This window comes from Phlebotomus argentipes, unplaced genomic scaffold (genome assembly GCF_947086385.1).
Source record: "Phlebotomus argentipes unplaced genomic scaffold, Phlebotomus argentipes genome assembly scaffold_4, whole genome shotgun sequence".
Classification (NCBI taxonomy): Eukaryota; Metazoa; Arthropoda; class Insecta; order Diptera; family Psychodidae; genus Phlebotomus; species Phlebotomus argentipes.
This window is the reverse complement of record NW_026776174.1, coordinates 13,051,184-13,067,584: the sequence shown is the minus strand read 5'-3', so window position 1 is coordinate 13,067,584 and position 16,401 is coordinate 13,051,184. Positions and strand designations below refer to the sequence as shown.

Genomic DNA, 16,401 nt, shown 5'->3' with positions numbered 1-16,401 from the left:
AATTTAACTTGGGACTTTGGCATCAGCAAGAAAAAAGTTTCTCCGCATCCTTTTGAGTCAGTGTGAGCGAGACAGGCGGAATTTCGGACTCGGTTTTGCCGACAACCCTGAGAAAACTTTCTCAGCCACACACATTCCAGAGATTTTCCATTGCGGACAAAAACCGCCACCAAAACTGGACCAATTTTCCGTCTCTCCTCCAAATTTCTCCGATATTCTCCTTTGCAATACGAGGAGACGAGGACGAAAGAGAGAAAAAAAAACGATCATGAATGTGTCTTGTAGAATGAAAAGTTTCCGGTGTAATTCGCCCTCGTCTTTCGGAACACTCAACAATTCAGTTAAGTCATGGGAAAAGTTTTGCTTTTCGATTTCAAACACTTCCGATTTACTTTCTTCTCACTCCACCCAAACTTTGCCGCACGCCCTGATAATCATTTCCTCTTCGCCGTGGTCCAAAATCCACTATTCTCGCTCGACCTCCCAAATATCTGTGATTGTTAGTGATTAACCCCTCGCGGACGATGGTCGAGGCGGTCTTTCAATTACCATTCTTGGATGGAAAAGTGGAAAAAGTTTGAAGAACAATAGATGAAGAGTGTTTGAATTATAGATTAAATGTGTTCTTAATCAATTTTTCAGCATCTCTTCCACTTCATGATGTCTCAATCATTGATATGTTTTTCTTTCACTCGAGGAATTTTCAATTTGTCTCATCGTCGTCGAGAGAAAAAGTTTGCCAAATTAAATTTAGCACATTAGACTTGTAAATGCTGAAAACTTCTCCTCTCTTCTTCTGCTCGTCTTTTCACCCAGACAAGGGTGCAATGTACCCGGATCTTAATGTTCCACTCGCGCTCTCCTCCTGGGAATTTTCCGGAGATAAATGATATTCCGAGACGAAATGATAACATTCTTAGCAAATCTCGCAATGCGCGACTTTTGGTAATTTTAGCGCATCGCGCGAAAATTCCCCAGTGAAGGGAAATGAGAGGAAAAAAGTGCACAAAAAGTTGCTTTATTAACAGTATAATTTTCGACACACACACACATACACACACAAACACCAGCTGAGTGTATTTTTAAACTAGCTGTTTTTCGGCAGCACTGAACCACAGTCTGAATTAATCCATTTTCTCCAGTTTCATCATTTTGGCAGAAATTTCCACGCTGAGATGCTCAATTTTGTCATCATCAGTCTCACAACTGCGGCGTCTTTTCGTCCGCGAAGAAATGCCGCGAAGTTCATCCAAATCCACATCCGGAGGAAAGCCAAGCAGATCATCGTCATCGGAACTGTCTTGAAGAAGAGTATTCTCGTTGGAATTCTCCCCATTTTCTAGCTCAACGTCGCTGAAGTCATCGTAAATGTCCCCTGAGAGTGTCTCTTGGGAGTCCCGCCGAAGATTGAAGGGATCGTCTGCTTCCACGAGGAACAAGTCATCCTCATTCTCCATCACAATTGTGTCTGCACTCCAAGCGCGATAAAGAACGCGATTTTCCTCCTCCACCTTCGCCGAATCTTCCATCGTGAGCGTTGTTCAAATGATCACTTCAAATGCTCCCTGACGAATGTTAACAAAATTCTCTGCAGTCTTGCTGTGACTTCCAAATAAATGTGAAACGACAGTAGAATTGTATGCAGAGCAGGTAAAAATGAGGATTTGGTAATTAACAAAGGAGTCACTGAAATTAAAGTGAGTCTCCGCAACAACAGACAATGAATGTCTTTGGAAAAATGTCTCGCTTCACTCCTCAACTTGATAACTTTTAAATTTTGTTGCGGAAAGTGAGAATCTCTTCACAAATTCGCTCCATTAGCAATTTCCTGCGCCTTTTCCCCCCTCGCATGAAAACTTATTTAATTTGTGGGCCAAATCGATAAAACCGAAGACACACAGAAACCCCTTCGGATTTCCTGGTTCTCCCTCAAGTGAAAATAAAATTGTATTTCCTCAGCAAATTCAATAATGTGAGAGAGGAATTTAGCAAAATGAAAGTCGGATATTACAATATATCCCCATCTCGAGAGAGGGTCGGAAAAAAGAGCTGAGCTCCTCCACTGCGTGCACCTTGATTTATTGATGGGGCTCTTCGTCCCCGGAACACCTCTTCCATCCCATCAGCGCTGAGGTCAAAGTGCGGAATTTCGGGATGCTCAGCGATGGCCGAGCAACAAAAGCGTGAGATGGAAATAAAACCTACAAATTAAAATGTTTTATATTTATTGAATGATGTTCACCGAGGGTCGGATTACAGTTAGTGAAAATTGAATAAGAGCACAGTATCTTGTCGCGTGAGCTGACTAGATCACGGAAAATTACTTCATTCACTGAATTGTGTCAGCTTTTGATCGTTTCGACGATTAAAAAGCGATTCGACAAATAAGAACTGACAGGGCAGATGACTAGAAAACCAACAGAAATCTGATTCAGTTTCAAATATTATTAAACAAGCTTTAAAGAGTCTCTCTAGAATCATTCAGAATGCATTTAGCATTGTTAAATTTTTAAAAGTCGTTAAAAGTAGTTCATAAAATGCCAATTTATACGTAATTAGTTTCTCAATTCCGTTTTTTCCAGGAAGCGCTACTTAATCTTGCGCCACTGTGCGTGCATAGGGTGCTTTCCGATGGGCATGCGAAGGAGGAATTTATTGACCATTGCTTGCGGGATGGCTATTAAAAACGTAACGACAAGAATCACTCCGCGATAAGAGTGAGTTATGGGCGCTGTAGCGCAAGTTTTTCGGGAGGGCGGGTGAAGATTCTGCAAGTTTCAATTGCGAAACATGTGTGTGAGCGTGGGGAGGAATTATGGCCAGAGATAGGGTGGCAGTGAGGTATTCCAAGAGGCTTATTTATGTGCTCTCCGCTTGATCTCTTGGATGGCGCACTACATCGAAAAGGCAAGCGAGAGCACACCTATTGCGCCATTTCGATTGCCACTGCAAAGCATCATTTCTCGGATGCCTGAAATATTCGTAAATGTGAGGCAGAGCTTGATTATTTCTTCCAGTGGCGAGGATTAAGCGGGAAATGTGTGTTTGCCATGTTGGAGTAATCTCAACTATCTTCCCCAAAACACTAATGACTCTACAGTCGATGGGAGCTCCGCATATTTCACCCCGCAAACATTGGGGAATTGTTCCCGATGCCCCACAAAATGCGAATCTCGGCATCGTTTTGAGGTGGAGAGCATGTCTATATCGGAATCCATTCTGTTGCACCACTTAGTTTTGCGAAATGTTTATCGAATGCACCGGTGAATTAATGTGGAATATTCATAGGAAAACTCACTCTGATATCTCTCCACGCCGCACTTCAAACTTTCCCCCCAAATTCTATGCGCAGATATAAAAGCATAAGCAGAGAGAGTATTTATCATCTAGATGCAATGCATTTTTGAGCAGGCACTCTGTTGGGAATAAAACAACACCGTGAATTTTATCGTATTCTCTGTTTTAATCCTCAAAGAAACTCACCGACGCTCTCCTCCTTCACTTTTTTTTCCACTACTCCCTATTGGCGCTGCGAGCGCAGCTGTCATTTTATATTTTGAATTTTTAACTGAGCAAATTCCAATAACACTCCACCTCGAATTGGGGAGCCTTTAGAGCCCCAATTCCAAGCTCACGTCTCAATCTTGGGTCAGCATTGGCGGTTGCAGTACTCCTAATCTCGTCACCGGACGTGTATACTCCTTCTGATCCTCTTCCATCCTTATGACCACTACACGCACCTTCTTGTCGTAGCCCGGCCTTATCTTGATCACCCTTGCGGTCGGCCAGTAGTTCCTGGGGCGATTCGGATCCATAACTACGACACGATCGTTGACTTTCACTGTTTCTTCAGACTCTCTCCATTTTGGTCGGTTTGACAGTGTCGGCGCGTAATGTTTTGTCCAAATCTGCCAGAAATGATCGGCGAGTCTCTGGGATTTCCGCCACTCTTTGCGGAGCACCAAATCTTTGTCGTCGAAGGATCCGCCGGATGTGAGAGACGACTTATGGTGACGCAGGAAATGATTCGGTGTTAAAGACTCTCCGGAATCTGATAACTCCAACAAAGGTCTGCTATTCACCATATTAGCAGCTTCTGCGAGTAAGGTTGCAAGTACTTCATCACTCGGAGGGTGTGCTGATAACTCTGTAGACATCTTCAGCGCGTGTTTCACAGATGCAATTAGCCTTTCCCAACATCCACCCATATGGGGTGCGTATGGTGGGTTAAAAACCCACTCTACATTTAGTTGAGCCATTCTTTGGGTGACGTCCTCAAAATTAAGCTTTGACCTCTCCTCCGCCAACTCCTTCTTGGCTCCACGGAAGTTGGTTCCGCAGTCGGACATTATCTTCTTGGGTACTGTATGATGTGCGAAGAACCTTCGAAGCGCCATTAGGAAAGAGTCCGTGCTCATAGAAGTACACAACTCAAGATGGACTGCCCGAGTGACTAGGCAGGTGAATATCATCCCATAGCGCTTTACCTCACTTCTTCCAGCCTTGGCCATTATCGGTCCAAACATATCGCATCCCGTGTAGGTGAACGGGATTACATGCGATTCAAGTCGTTCTGGTGGCAATTGTCCCATAATGGGGATTCTTGGTTTTGCCCTCGCAATCTGACATATTTTGCATCCACGTTGCAGCTTTTTAAGGGTGACTCTTCCCTTGATTATCTCAAATCTGGTCCTTAATTCAGCTAAGGTATGGTCTGCCCCCCAGTGGCCCAAGCGCTCGTGATAAGAATTTAACATTAACTGTACAATGCGATTGCCCGCGTGTAAGATGACGGGGTTCCTGAATTCTGGTGACACACGGGGCATCCTTTGTAGTCGTCCATCCGCTCTGATGAATCCTTTCTGGTCGATTGCAGGATTGAATTTGTATAATACACTGCTCTTGTCAACAATACACGGACGTAATTTTGTCGTATCCGTAGCTTCCTCCATCACCCCGCCGATTTGGAAACTTTCTCGTTGAGCGATTTTTATCAGGTATTCTTCACCTCCTTTCCAGTCGGCTGCGTCTAAAGTTCCAATCTTCCGGTGCTCTTTGTTACATTTCGTTCTCCAACGTTCCTTGCAAGCCCGTTGAAAACGGAAGACGAATGCTGCGACCTTGAGCATGTGATGCCATTTAACATAATTCTTGCTGTTCATCGGTGATTTGAATTGCGTATCTTCTGCTATTTCCGCTATCGCCACTAAAGGCGTTTCTTCCTCTCGCTGCTTTGGCCACGTGTTCTCTGATTGATGGAGAAACTCTGGTCCACGGTACCACACAGATGTCGGGGCGAAGTCCGTTGATCCTTTGTCTCTTGTTGCTAAGTCAGCAACGTTCAGATCTGTGGGTACCCAGCGCCACTCAGCAGGATCAGACACTTCTTGAATTTCTCCCACTCGATTGGCGACGAAGGGCTTGAAGTTGCGTGAGTCTGACTTGATCCAGTGAAGAGCCACTGTTGAATCCGTCCAGAATATTCTCCTATGGATTGCTATCCCGATATTTGCTGCGACAAAACTGGCCAATCTGGAACCTATAACTGCTCCTTGCAGTTCCAGTCGGGGAATCGACACCGCTTTTAGCGGAGATACTTTCGCCTTTGATTTCACCAGTGACACATGAATCTGATCGTCGACTATGAAGCGAAGGTAAATCACTGTCGCGTACGCATCCTCACTGGCATCAGTGAATGTGTGTAACTCAACTCGTCCCCTTTTCATGTGGATTGGTGCGTAGCAGCGCGGAATCTCCACCTCTTCTAGGCACTGTAACTGCTCCACCCATCCTCGCCACGTTTGATAAATCTCAAAAGGCATCTGATCATCCCATTCAATCCCCGTTCGCCAGATTTTTTGTAGAATGATTCTGCCCCTGATAATGAATTGCGCCACGAATCCCATTGGGTCGTATACTTTCATTAATGTACACAGTGCTTGACGTTTTGTCGGTGTTGTGTCCAGAGGAATGTCCGTTTGACCTCTAAAGGAAAAGACGTCAGTTAATGGCTCCCACCATACACCAAGAACCTTTTCAAATTTAGGTTCTAAGTCGAGGTCAACCATCGATTTTTGCAACCGGATCTCTGATGGTATTTTCTTTAGAACCTCCTGAGAAGAACTGACGAAGTTTCTTATTTCGAATCCTCCTTTTTTGTGTATATCCACAACCTCATGGATAAGTTGCACTGCTTCATCCACACTGTCGCTGCTGCCCAAATAATCATCAACGAAGTGTTTATCAACAATTTCTTGAACAGCTGCAGGATATTCATCTCGGTAATCTGTGGCGTTTCTATTTTTTACATACGCCGCAATTGTCGGGCTGCAAGTTGCTCCAAATATCATCACTGTCATCTTGTATTCCTGTGGTATTCTGTCTCGATCCATAGCTCGCCAAAGAATTCTCTGATAGTTTTGATCTTCCCCTCGAATACGTACTTGGTGGAACATCTCCTTGATGTCGCCAACAAATCCATGCAGACCTACACGAAATTGCATCAGAAGCTTAGGTAGATATGTCGTGAGGTCTGGTCCACTGACAAGTCGCTTATTTAGGGACACTCCGTTAACCTCAGCTGCTGCGTCCAGAACAATTCTAAGTTTCCCCGGTTTGTTGGGATTCATCACTCCGAAATGTGGTAGATACCATGTTTCTTCAGCCGGGACTGCCGAGTCACTTTCCTCAAGAGGTATCATGTAGCCTTCATTGAGGTAATGTTGCATTTTTTCTACATATAGTCGTCCAAACTCGGGGTCCCTATCCATTTTTGCCTCAGTCTGTTGAAGCCGTCGCCAGGCAGCTGCTCTTGACGCAGGCATTGAGGTGCGAGGTACTCGCCATAGAAGTCCCGCCTCAAATCTATTTCCCATGCGTTTCGTCGTGTTATTGAGAATTTCATATGCGAGCTGTTCGTCTTTGGTCAACCGAGGTTCCGCTGTAGGCCTTATCCCCACACTCTCTAGGCTGAAACTATGTTTCAGTAGCTCAATAAGTTCTGCATTATCCGATGCGTGACATACCATCTGTTTGCTCGCGTTCTGTCTTTGCCGGCTTTCGATCATTCCACTTATAACCCACCCCAACGCTGTTAATGACGCCACCGGTTTGTAATTAGCATCATGTACCATTTGCTGAGTGGCAATTAATTTAGCATTGTCCTCTCCGATCAATATTGTTGGCCTCTCGTGTCTTATGGATTCAAACTTCACGTTGCTTAAATAGGGATAATTCCGTGTTAGCTTTTCTCGATCTACATTCGTCTCTGGGAGCTTAAGATTCTCGATCACATAACTATGGTCGAGGTTAAACCACTTCGCTTTTTCATATTGTCCCTTAACTTGCAAATTTACGCAAGTAACCGTATCTTGGCTTCGCGCAACGCCATCTAACCACTGCAGCCGCATGGAGGTTGGTTTTCCACGCAAAGTCAAGTGTTCCGCTATACCTTTATCAATCAGCGTGACTGTAGCGCCCGAATCTAACAGTGCAAATGTACTCAGTGTGTTTCCGGTCCGCGGGTTTCTTAACGTAACCGGTGCCACACGTAACATGACGATTCCATTTCTATGGATGTTTGCGGCTGCGTAGACGCGATGCATATATGTCGTGTTTTCGAGATCGAGATACTGATTGCCCCGTTCTACAACCGCGGCTTGATCCATCAGCGTTTCATTTGTTTCCATGCTCGCTGTGGAACTTTTCAGCGATGCAGAAATCACATCCCTCATCTTTTTTCCACCTGAAATTATACATTAATTTTATTTTATTTGAGTTCAGTTGACTTACAAATCCCGACTCAACCATTGTCATTTAATTTCCCTCTAAAGTTGAGTTTATCCATTATTCATAGTTATAGGCCACAACTCTCTAATTCAATTTGATTATTTTCAACCTTTTGCAAACAAACACTTCGAGCCACTCTCCGATTTCTCGGCGGGCAAAATTCTGAGCCACTCTCCGATTTCTCGGCGGGCAAAATCTCCAGGCCACTCTCCGATTTCTCGGCGGGCAAAATTCTGAGCCACTCTCCGATTTCTCGGCGGGCAAGATCTCCAGGCCACTCTCCGATTTCTCGGCGGGCAAATTTCTGAGCCTCTCTCCGATTTCTCGGCGGGCAAGATCTCCAGGCCACTCTCCGATTTCTCGGCGGGCAAATTTTTTCATTTCCCCTCACAATTTATCATCATTCCCTTCTTAGTAGAAGTGATACAACAACTTGTTTAAACCTGCTTATCTTGTTCATTTCCTTTATTTCTCTAACTCCCACTTTCTCAAATACCAGTATTTTAATTCATCCCACAGGACCCTTTAATTTTATTTCCTCTTTGCTTTTTGAATTACAGGATTCAATCCAAAATTATATTCTTCACTTACTCTTTGGTTCCTCTTTACCTTCTTGCGGTACGGAATTCATGGCTGTGGCTGTGTTCTTGGTGCGGCGGCTGTGACCATGTAGAAGGCGATGATGAATATCTTTGCAGCCATCTCGTCCACATTCGCGGCGTCGGAAACATCTGAACGCTCTATGATTTGGTCGAAAGCAGCTTATACAGAGTTCCAACTCCTTTATCTTATCGAAGCGTTCATCCGGGGACATCTCTTGGAAGGCGGGACAGGCGGGGATGAAATGCTCTCCTTCACAGTTAGGACATCGGACTGTTTTGCCATCAGCCAAGAATACCGGCTTGGTATTTGTCGATTTCATCGGTCGCTTGTGCCGCTCTTCCTTCTTCTCCACACGCTGTGAAGTCTCGCAGTATGGAGCAATATGTATTGCAAACTCAGCACGTTTTCCCAGCCAGTCCGCAAGGTCTTCCAGTGTATAGTTTGGCTTCGCGTGGATAACTTCCGCCCACATCATCTTCATCAGCGGCGAAAGTTTTTTCTCCAGTTCGTCTAAGATAGTCGAGCCAAAAAGGAACCTCCCCTCGTCCAGATTCTTGAGCGCAAAAGTAATGTTTCGCGTTAACGTCGCGAAATTGATGATAGAGTGCGGATTGTCATCCTTCGGCTTCTCTGCGGCTATTGCTTGTGCAGTTAGGCGCTGCAACATTTGGCGTGGATTGCCATACCTTTGGCGTAGAGTGTTGATGATGAGCTCAGCACTCGTAGGGATGGATAGAAGTGTCTTAACCGCATTGCGTGCCTCTCCTGACAGGCATTTCTCCAAGCGGGAGACGTTCTCTGCCGACGAATAGCCACCGGAATTCGTGGATTGCTCATATTGGCTGAGAAATATCGGCCACTCCTCGACTTCTCCCGAGAACCGTGGCAATTCCTTCAGCCCAGACTGACGCGCAGTTAACTTTGCGATGCTTTGGCTTTGCTGGGCCATGGTGAGACTCAACTCCCGGAACTCTGAGTCTCTGTCACTCTGCGCCTTCCCTCGAGGGGTCGGAATAGATCCTATATCAGGCTCCTCATCTGTGGAGCACTCCCCGTCTTCATATTCCTTGGCTAGCTGCCTCTTGAGCTCCTCAGCTTTGCGGTTGAGTTCCGCCATCTGAGCGAGTGTAGAAGACAACTCTGCACTTAACACTTTTCCTCGCCCGGTTAACTCAGTATTATTGTCCATTTTGTCCCACGTTTGGGCGCCACTTTGTTGGGAATAAAACAACACCGTGAATTTTATCGTATTCTCTGTTTTAATCCTCAAAGAAACTCACCGACGCTCTCCTCCTTCACTTTTTTTTCCACTACTCCCTATTGGCGCTGCGAGCGCAGCTGTCATTTTATATTTTGAATTTTTAACTGAGCAAATTCCAATAACACACTCATTCGTGCAATCAAGCGAAATAAAGTCCCTAATTAGTGGCATGGAAAACTTTTCCACTTTCCTGCTTCTTTTCAAAATATCAACATTTTCACTTAATCTCGCAAAGTGAGATGCATTTCACTCCATTTTCCGTCCATCTCCCGCTTGATTATTATTTCTCGCAATTTCTCATTTCCATGTTTAATTTACGGAGAAAATTTGCGGTGAAATTACGCAAGAAGGAAAATCACAAACTTCTCGGCGAATTGCTTTTCAAAGAAAATTTGTTTGTTCTCTAAGAAAAGAGTAACTTGCACTATAATCTAAAAACTTTACCGAGATATATTTTCAAAGAAAAATATTTATCATCGAAATTTAATAAAGTTTTCACGCGAAACAATAAAAATTTAAAATTACAATTTGAAAACGAAAAATAACTACGAATGAAAGACTATTCAGACACAAATTGTCCCTTCTAAATCCTTAGGAGTTGTCGCCTTGCAAAGTTAATTACCATCATTAGAAGTGAACCCGAAATGGTGCAAAAAGCAGGTATGCAAACGAGAACGAAACACTAAAACTCAAATCTATAAATGAACGTCTTATGTAGCAGCAAAAGCCAGTTGAGCCTGATCTCACAGACAGCTAACATCTGACGCGTCTTGCATCCAAGTTGTGATCCTCAGTTTGTGTGCCTTTTTTTTTATTAATCTTTGGAATCTTGTGAAAATGTCGCTGATGGAGGAGTTTAATTCGCATTGTAAGAAGATTGTGGAGAGCTTCGAAAACATGGCTGTGAGACTGCCGCACTTGTTCGTCAAGGAGGGCCTGAGCGAGTTGTCCGAGGAGGATCTCAACGCCCTGACGCAGGACTTCCAACTCTGGATCGAGCAGCAGGCGGAAATCTTCCAGAGCGAAACGGATGAGAAGTTCGGCGTTCCTTTGGCGTCGATATTTGAGCTGGAAGACTCTACGATTGGCTGTTCGTGCGAAGAGGAGCACGCCGTGAGGTTCCAGAACTCTGGCTTCAAGATCAGCGAATTCCTCATGAAGATGATCTACAGCCGCTTCCGCGAGGGCGACGAGAGCTATTTCCGGCGCTACCATCGAGTCGTCTGTATTCGGAAGTGCTTGGCAATCCAGGAGTGCTACAGGATTCGGGAACTGGTGGTGGAGCGATTGGAGCTGGAGGAGGAACTGGAGATGCTGCGCGCGAAGCAGCGAATTAAACAAATCCTGGGCAATCAATACAACCATGATGACGACTCCGATGATGACGATCCTCCGGCGCCTCCGGCTTTTTTCGCGCCCAAGAGATTTAGATTGGCTTAATATCTCTACGATTTGCAAGGATTCACATGTAAAGCAATCCTGGCCATTTAACATTAGTAATTAAGTATTATTTTCCAAGTAAATAAAAAAACCAATGTGATAAAAAGTACAAAAAAACAAATAAAATACGAAAACCTCACCAAAATCATGTCTCTTTGTAGTCTTGTGTTGGCGAATGAAACAGTCAGTTTATATTCCTACTAAGGCGTTCATTTCTACACAAATATTCCTTCTCATCATCGCGATCTTAATCATTTTGTCGTCTAAGCGAATATGGCTAATACTGACTCTCCTTCGCTGACTCTCGTGTTCGCCTGTTGGCGCTCGAGTTGTCGTCATTATGTGACGTTTGAGATTCCCGGTAGAAGTTGCCGAAACGGTGATTCAAGTAACATCTTGTGCGTCATTCAGTTTTCAACTCGGTCTCCTGTCCTCTTTCTCCAGATTTTTCCCAAGTTTTATGACAGTTGTCGCTCAGGTAGATTTTCTCTCCCAAGGTAAGGAATTTCACTTTCAAAATTCACACTTTTACGATACAGGGAAGCCAGAAGCAATGGTCTTTTTGCAATATTTGGCAGTATTTGCTGAAGTTTAAAGATGTCAGAACCGTCAAGGGCAAAAGTTTCCCACATAAGGAGTCTTCATAAGTATATGAGGCAGTGCATCACCCGCCTGCTCCCGGAAGATCTCGAATTTCTCGAGCAGGAAGTCGTGAACTGGATTGGGCGAGACTCCTACGAGAACGGTTTGAACGCTGGGGACACTTATGGCATTAGCCAGGGCTTTCACACCTTGCAAGAGCCTCCAGAAGACACAACGGAGCTTTTCGACTACTCAATGACGATCGGAATGAATTTGGACCAGCTGAGCAACGACGGAGCAGAGATGTGCGTGCAAATCTTCTACATGATCGAGTCTGGGATTAAGGAAGGCAAGCAGCACTACTTCAAGAAGCTTCATCATATCATTTGCAAGGAGTCTTGTAGAGATCCGGCGTCGTGTTCGTCGCTGAAGTTGAAATAAATGATCCAAATTATGTGATCGGAATAGAATGTGTGGTTTGACTCTTGAATTCTGCCCAGTGATCGACTCTGAATGAGGCTCTTCATGCTTCATCGGTTAAGTAGATCTAAATGAGTATTTCTCATAAATCCTTGCGTTTCAGTTATAAACGCCCTTCAGCAGCAGGTAAGAAAATGCTTCTCTCAGGGTTGAAGCCAACTGTTTAGCACACTTCTTCCTTAGTCAGTTCAAACTTTCGCTCGTGAAGTGAAGCATAAAACATGTGGAGATTCATTTTCTTAGATTGGGAATCTTTGGCGGTCGAGACCCAGGCTGACATCAACAATTTGCCAAAGGAGCTTTTGGACATCCTGACTGAGGACTTCATTCGCTACGTGGAGACTCTAGATGACACCAAGCGTCTCTTCAGCTTCTGGATGCCCGAACACGAAGCTCCATCGACGGATGGCAGACACAGACTTGGGTGCAAAGAATCTCCTGAGGATGTGTATGAATTCAACAGAATAATTCTTTGCGTGGAGATCTGCAAGATGATCCAGGAGAAGATGGGATCCAGCGAAGCATACTTTAAAAATTTCCACCACATGATTTGTTGCAAAAATTGTGCTCAAGCGGCGAATTGCCCGGTGCGTCTTGAGCAGATCTCTATTAATTGGCTGTTTAAGTTTAAGGCATCACGTGAAAACCGGCAAAAACAACAAAAAGAAAATAACTCGTAAATGGAGCCTCGCGAAATGTAGCGTCAAAATGTGAATAAATAAAATAGATAAAAGGATTCGCTTTTTTGAGTGAGAAGCTTGGTGAGAAGTCTTTTAAGTTTCTTTGAGGACCTAATGTAGCCTGCGTTAGAGGTTTAATTGGAACTTATGACTGTAAATCGAACTGTTCCTTGTCAATCAGAAACAACAGCCCGGGAATCCGCTTCTCAACTGCTCATTACGAACTATAGAAAGAGCGACGCTTACCAAAAGATAATCCATTTATTCATCAGCATGGCTAACAGTGGCGCAGTCTTGAGCGTCTCAGTGCCAGGGCACCTGGCTAGGATGCGTGATGGTGCCCTTCTTGTAGTACTTTGTCTGCGACACGGAGCCGTTCGACACGGACACGACTGGCGGAGTGTCGCAGTCCTGATTGCGCTCGCTATCCGACTTGAGGCTTCCGGCGCAGCGCCAATTCTTCATGTAGTTCATCTTCCACATGCGGATGCAGCCGTCGTCGCCCGTGGTGGCCAGCATCGTGCCCGTCACGTTCCACACCACGCGCCACACTGTGCAGTAGTGATCGCTGAACTGACCGGCGCACTGGATCTCCAACCGCGACGCGCCCGTGGGCTCCAGAATGGGCTTCAGGTTGTAAATGTACACGTCTTTGCTGGCCACGGCCAAGATGTGGAAGCTTCTGCCCACGTTGGGCGCGAAGGCAATGTCGTGCACGGGATCCGTGACCTGCGCTAACGTCTCCACCTTCGTCCAGCGCCTGGCGTTCTCACTGGACTCGTAGATGAACACCTTGCCGCCCGTCGACTGCGTGGCGTCGTCGCTGCCGGCCGCGATCATGGGCGCGTGCAGCCGGAACATCGACTGATTCCACGACAAGCAGCTCAACGGCAGTTTGCACGCGATCTCATGCTGCAGTGTCCACTGCGAGAGGTTCATGATGTCCGGCGCCTCGTAGATGCGGATCACGCCGTCGGCCGAGCAGGTGGCGAGCAACAGGCCATGACTCTTTGGCGCGAACTTCACATCTGTCACGCTCGTGCGGGAGTCCACGAGGTTCGTGCGGCGCACCCATCGTTTCACGGGTGCCATGGTGGGTGATGACTTCTCCCCGATTGTCTCCTCCCACACGGACGCCGTTCTGTCGAAGGAGCAAGTGGCCAGAACTTGGCCGAACTCCGGATGCGCCCAAGACAGGCGCCACACAGAGCCCGAGTGTGCCTTCCAACTCGCCGTCACGCTCCACACATTCTGCTCATTCTGGTCCCACACCTAAAGCCCCCACAGACCCGGAAAAAGAGAAAACCCGTGAGAAAAGCATGTAAACAAAGCGACATAACCTCACTCCTCACCTTCACGGTCTGATCGCTGGAGCAAGTCGCCATCCGCTGCCCATAATAATCGTAGACAACGTCGTGGATCACATCCTTGTGCTCTGTCCTGATAGAATTGGGCTCCAGCATCTTTTTTCACAGTTTTCGCATCAGAACGAAAAATTTTCCGCGATTCGCGTGTTGTCAAACAAGATGTGTGAGCCGAATGGGGAAAAGTGGCGATCTCGACATCGCGACTTTAGGGAATGATGAAATTTTGAAGTTTGTATGCAAATATTACACTTCATACAGAGGAATAATCACCGTTCAAATGGTGAAAAGTAATGCTTGTCTCCTTGACCTATTTTCTCTCAGAAACTCAAATATTTCTTCGCTGCAAAATTGCAAATTTTCATGCGATTTCATAAATTTCATGAATATTTTAGCTCCCCATCTTCAGCGCCACGACGACCATTCTCTGTACTTGCCAACGGTCATTTGACGCAGTACGTAACCTCAAAATACCACCTCTTGTGTCCTCGAAGATTCTCTGAGAAAATTATCTGTCTTTCCGGGAAAATCCAGTAAAGCTGCCTCTGTTATAGCGTGATTATGTGAATCTGGTGTCTCCGCGCTCGGTTTCAGTGAATTCACGACACTGCCAGTGAGAGCATCGACGAGACACATCTGCAAAGAACTCCTAAGCATTTTCCATCATCTGACGCATTTTCCGGGGCCACCAAGGAAGCACACCCCCTCACCAGACCACCGAGGCCTTCGTCATGGATATGAGTAAGAATCTGTCCACATCCCATTAGGAATTCCCCCGCGGAGAGGGCAAAAGAAAGGCTTTTGCATTTGTTTACGTCTGAAGCAGAGATTTTTTCTCCTCGTCTTTCTCGCGAATTTGAAGCAGAAAATCACGCGATTTCTGCCTCTCTGCCCCTCTTTTGGGTGATCTAGAAGTGTGTCTGATGATCTCTCGGACAATTCCTGTGCTCTATTGACGCGCTGGACGCAGACATTCGCACGTCTTTTGTGCTTTGATTCTCTTTGATTCTTCCTCATCCACACAATTTATGATAATTTAATCGGCATACCGGAATGGGACCACTCCGTGTTGGGCAATTTGCCGTGGAGCGGCCCAAATCAGTCGATTCGTGGCCGTCGCGCAGGTGACGCGCGTGCACTTGTTCCCGGACACTCGCCTTCTGACACGTCCTGAATCGCCTTCCTGGTGAGTTCACGCCGTCGATTTGACCACGCTGGGCACGCCAAGGTGTCTCTGGAGCGGCCAGGAGGCTTCTGAGCCGGGGAATTTCCCCACCCTTCGCCACCCGTGCAGCGCCTTGCGGGAGATTCACGCACATGGCGAGAGCGAGAGAGAGATTTGCGCCTGAGTTTGTGCCGGTTCGACGCTGACCTTGTCCTCGGATTGGCGGAGAACGCTCGCGCCATTGACACGGTGTGGAAAACGTGGTCGGGCGCGAGAGTGTGTTGGTCAGGGCAGAGATGAGCGCGCGGAGGTGGCATATTAATCAATGGGCCGACGCCTGGATCCTGCATTTGCGATGTGTGTAAAAATTCCGGGGCCGCCGAGGGCAGTCGCAGAAAGCTTCCTGCTCATCGTGCCCGGGTCAATGATTTGTCAATGGGAACGGCGAGCAAAACAATGAATATTTAATCCTCACCTGTGCGCCGTTTGTGGCGCTCGCTGGGGGATTCGTGGGGGAAATTGGCGCGTAAATTGATTTACGAACGGGAGAGGAGAGTGAGTGTGAGTGCAGAAGAGGAATTCGAAGGTGTCACTGACCCAGAGTTGGTCTTTTGCACTGCCAAAGAATTGCTGGCGTCAAATTGCTCGTTATTGTGCCGCAAAAAGAAGTGAATTTGCCAAAACAAAAAAAAATCAAGTGAACCGCAAGAAAACTCAAAGGCTTTTGCTAACATTCGCAATAATCCTACAAGGCTTATCAGTTCGAAATCTACCTTCCACAAGAGGTTTTTGTTGAGAAATGACGCTGCAAATAAGAAAAATACTTAACCTTTGCTTGAACTCCGGTAATTTAGCTATTTATTAGCATTGGAAACTTTGGACAGAGAAGAAAAGCGAGTTGCTCGCTGTGCACAAATAAAGTAGGGAATTTCTGAACACGCTGTTGATGAATTTGATTATTATGTGTTCTTTTGCTCCGCCCACTTTTATGCTCCTCCTTCTAAAGTCTAAACACTCGTCAATTGTGTCATTGCGAAT

The 16,401-nt window shown here is 45.9% G+C and overlaps 3 protein-coding genes across 3 annotated transcripts; 1 reads left to right on the top strand and 2 right to left on the bottom strand.

Annotated features, from left to right (window-relative positions):
- Positions 1 to 3,638: 3,638 nt before the first annotated feature.
- Positions 3,639 to 9,736, bottom strand: LOC132258525 (uncharacterized). Its single transcript, XM_059755855.1, has 3 exons — positions 9,672 to 9,736; positions 8,380 to 9,602; positions 3,639 to 7,744 (listed from the first exon to the last, which is right to left on the bottom strand). Exons 1-3 carry the CDS (start codon positions 9,734 to 9,736, stop codon positions 3,639 to 3,641), a joined length of 5,394 nt encoding a protein of 1,797 aa, XP_059611838.1.
- A 1,538-nt stretch (positions 9,737 to 11,274) lies between these two features.
- On the top strand, positions 11,275 to 12,159 carry LOC132257717 (uncharacterized). Its single transcript, XM_059754737.1, has 2 exons — positions 11,275 to 11,589; positions 11,671 to 12,159. The coding sequence occupies exon 2, from the start codon at positions 11,690 to 11,692 to the stop codon at positions 12,113 to 12,115; it is 426 nt and encodes a 141-aa protein (XP_059610720.1). The 5' UTR covers positions 11,275 to 11,589; positions 11,671 to 11,689; the 3' UTR covers positions 12,116 to 12,159.
- A 904-nt stretch (positions 12,160 to 13,063) lies between these two features.
- On the bottom strand, positions 13,064 to 14,373 carry LOC132257673 (nucleoporin seh1). Its single transcript, XM_059754676.1, has 2 exons — positions 14,187 to 14,373; positions 13,064 to 14,106 (listed from the first exon to the last, which is right to left on the bottom strand). Exons 1-2 carry the CDS (start codon positions 14,295 to 14,297, stop codon positions 13,138 to 13,140), a joined length of 1,080 nt encoding a protein of 359 aa, XP_059610659.1. The 5' UTR covers positions 14,298 to 14,373; the 3' UTR covers positions 13,064 to 13,137.
- Positions 14,374 to 16,401: the final 2,028 nt, after the last annotated feature.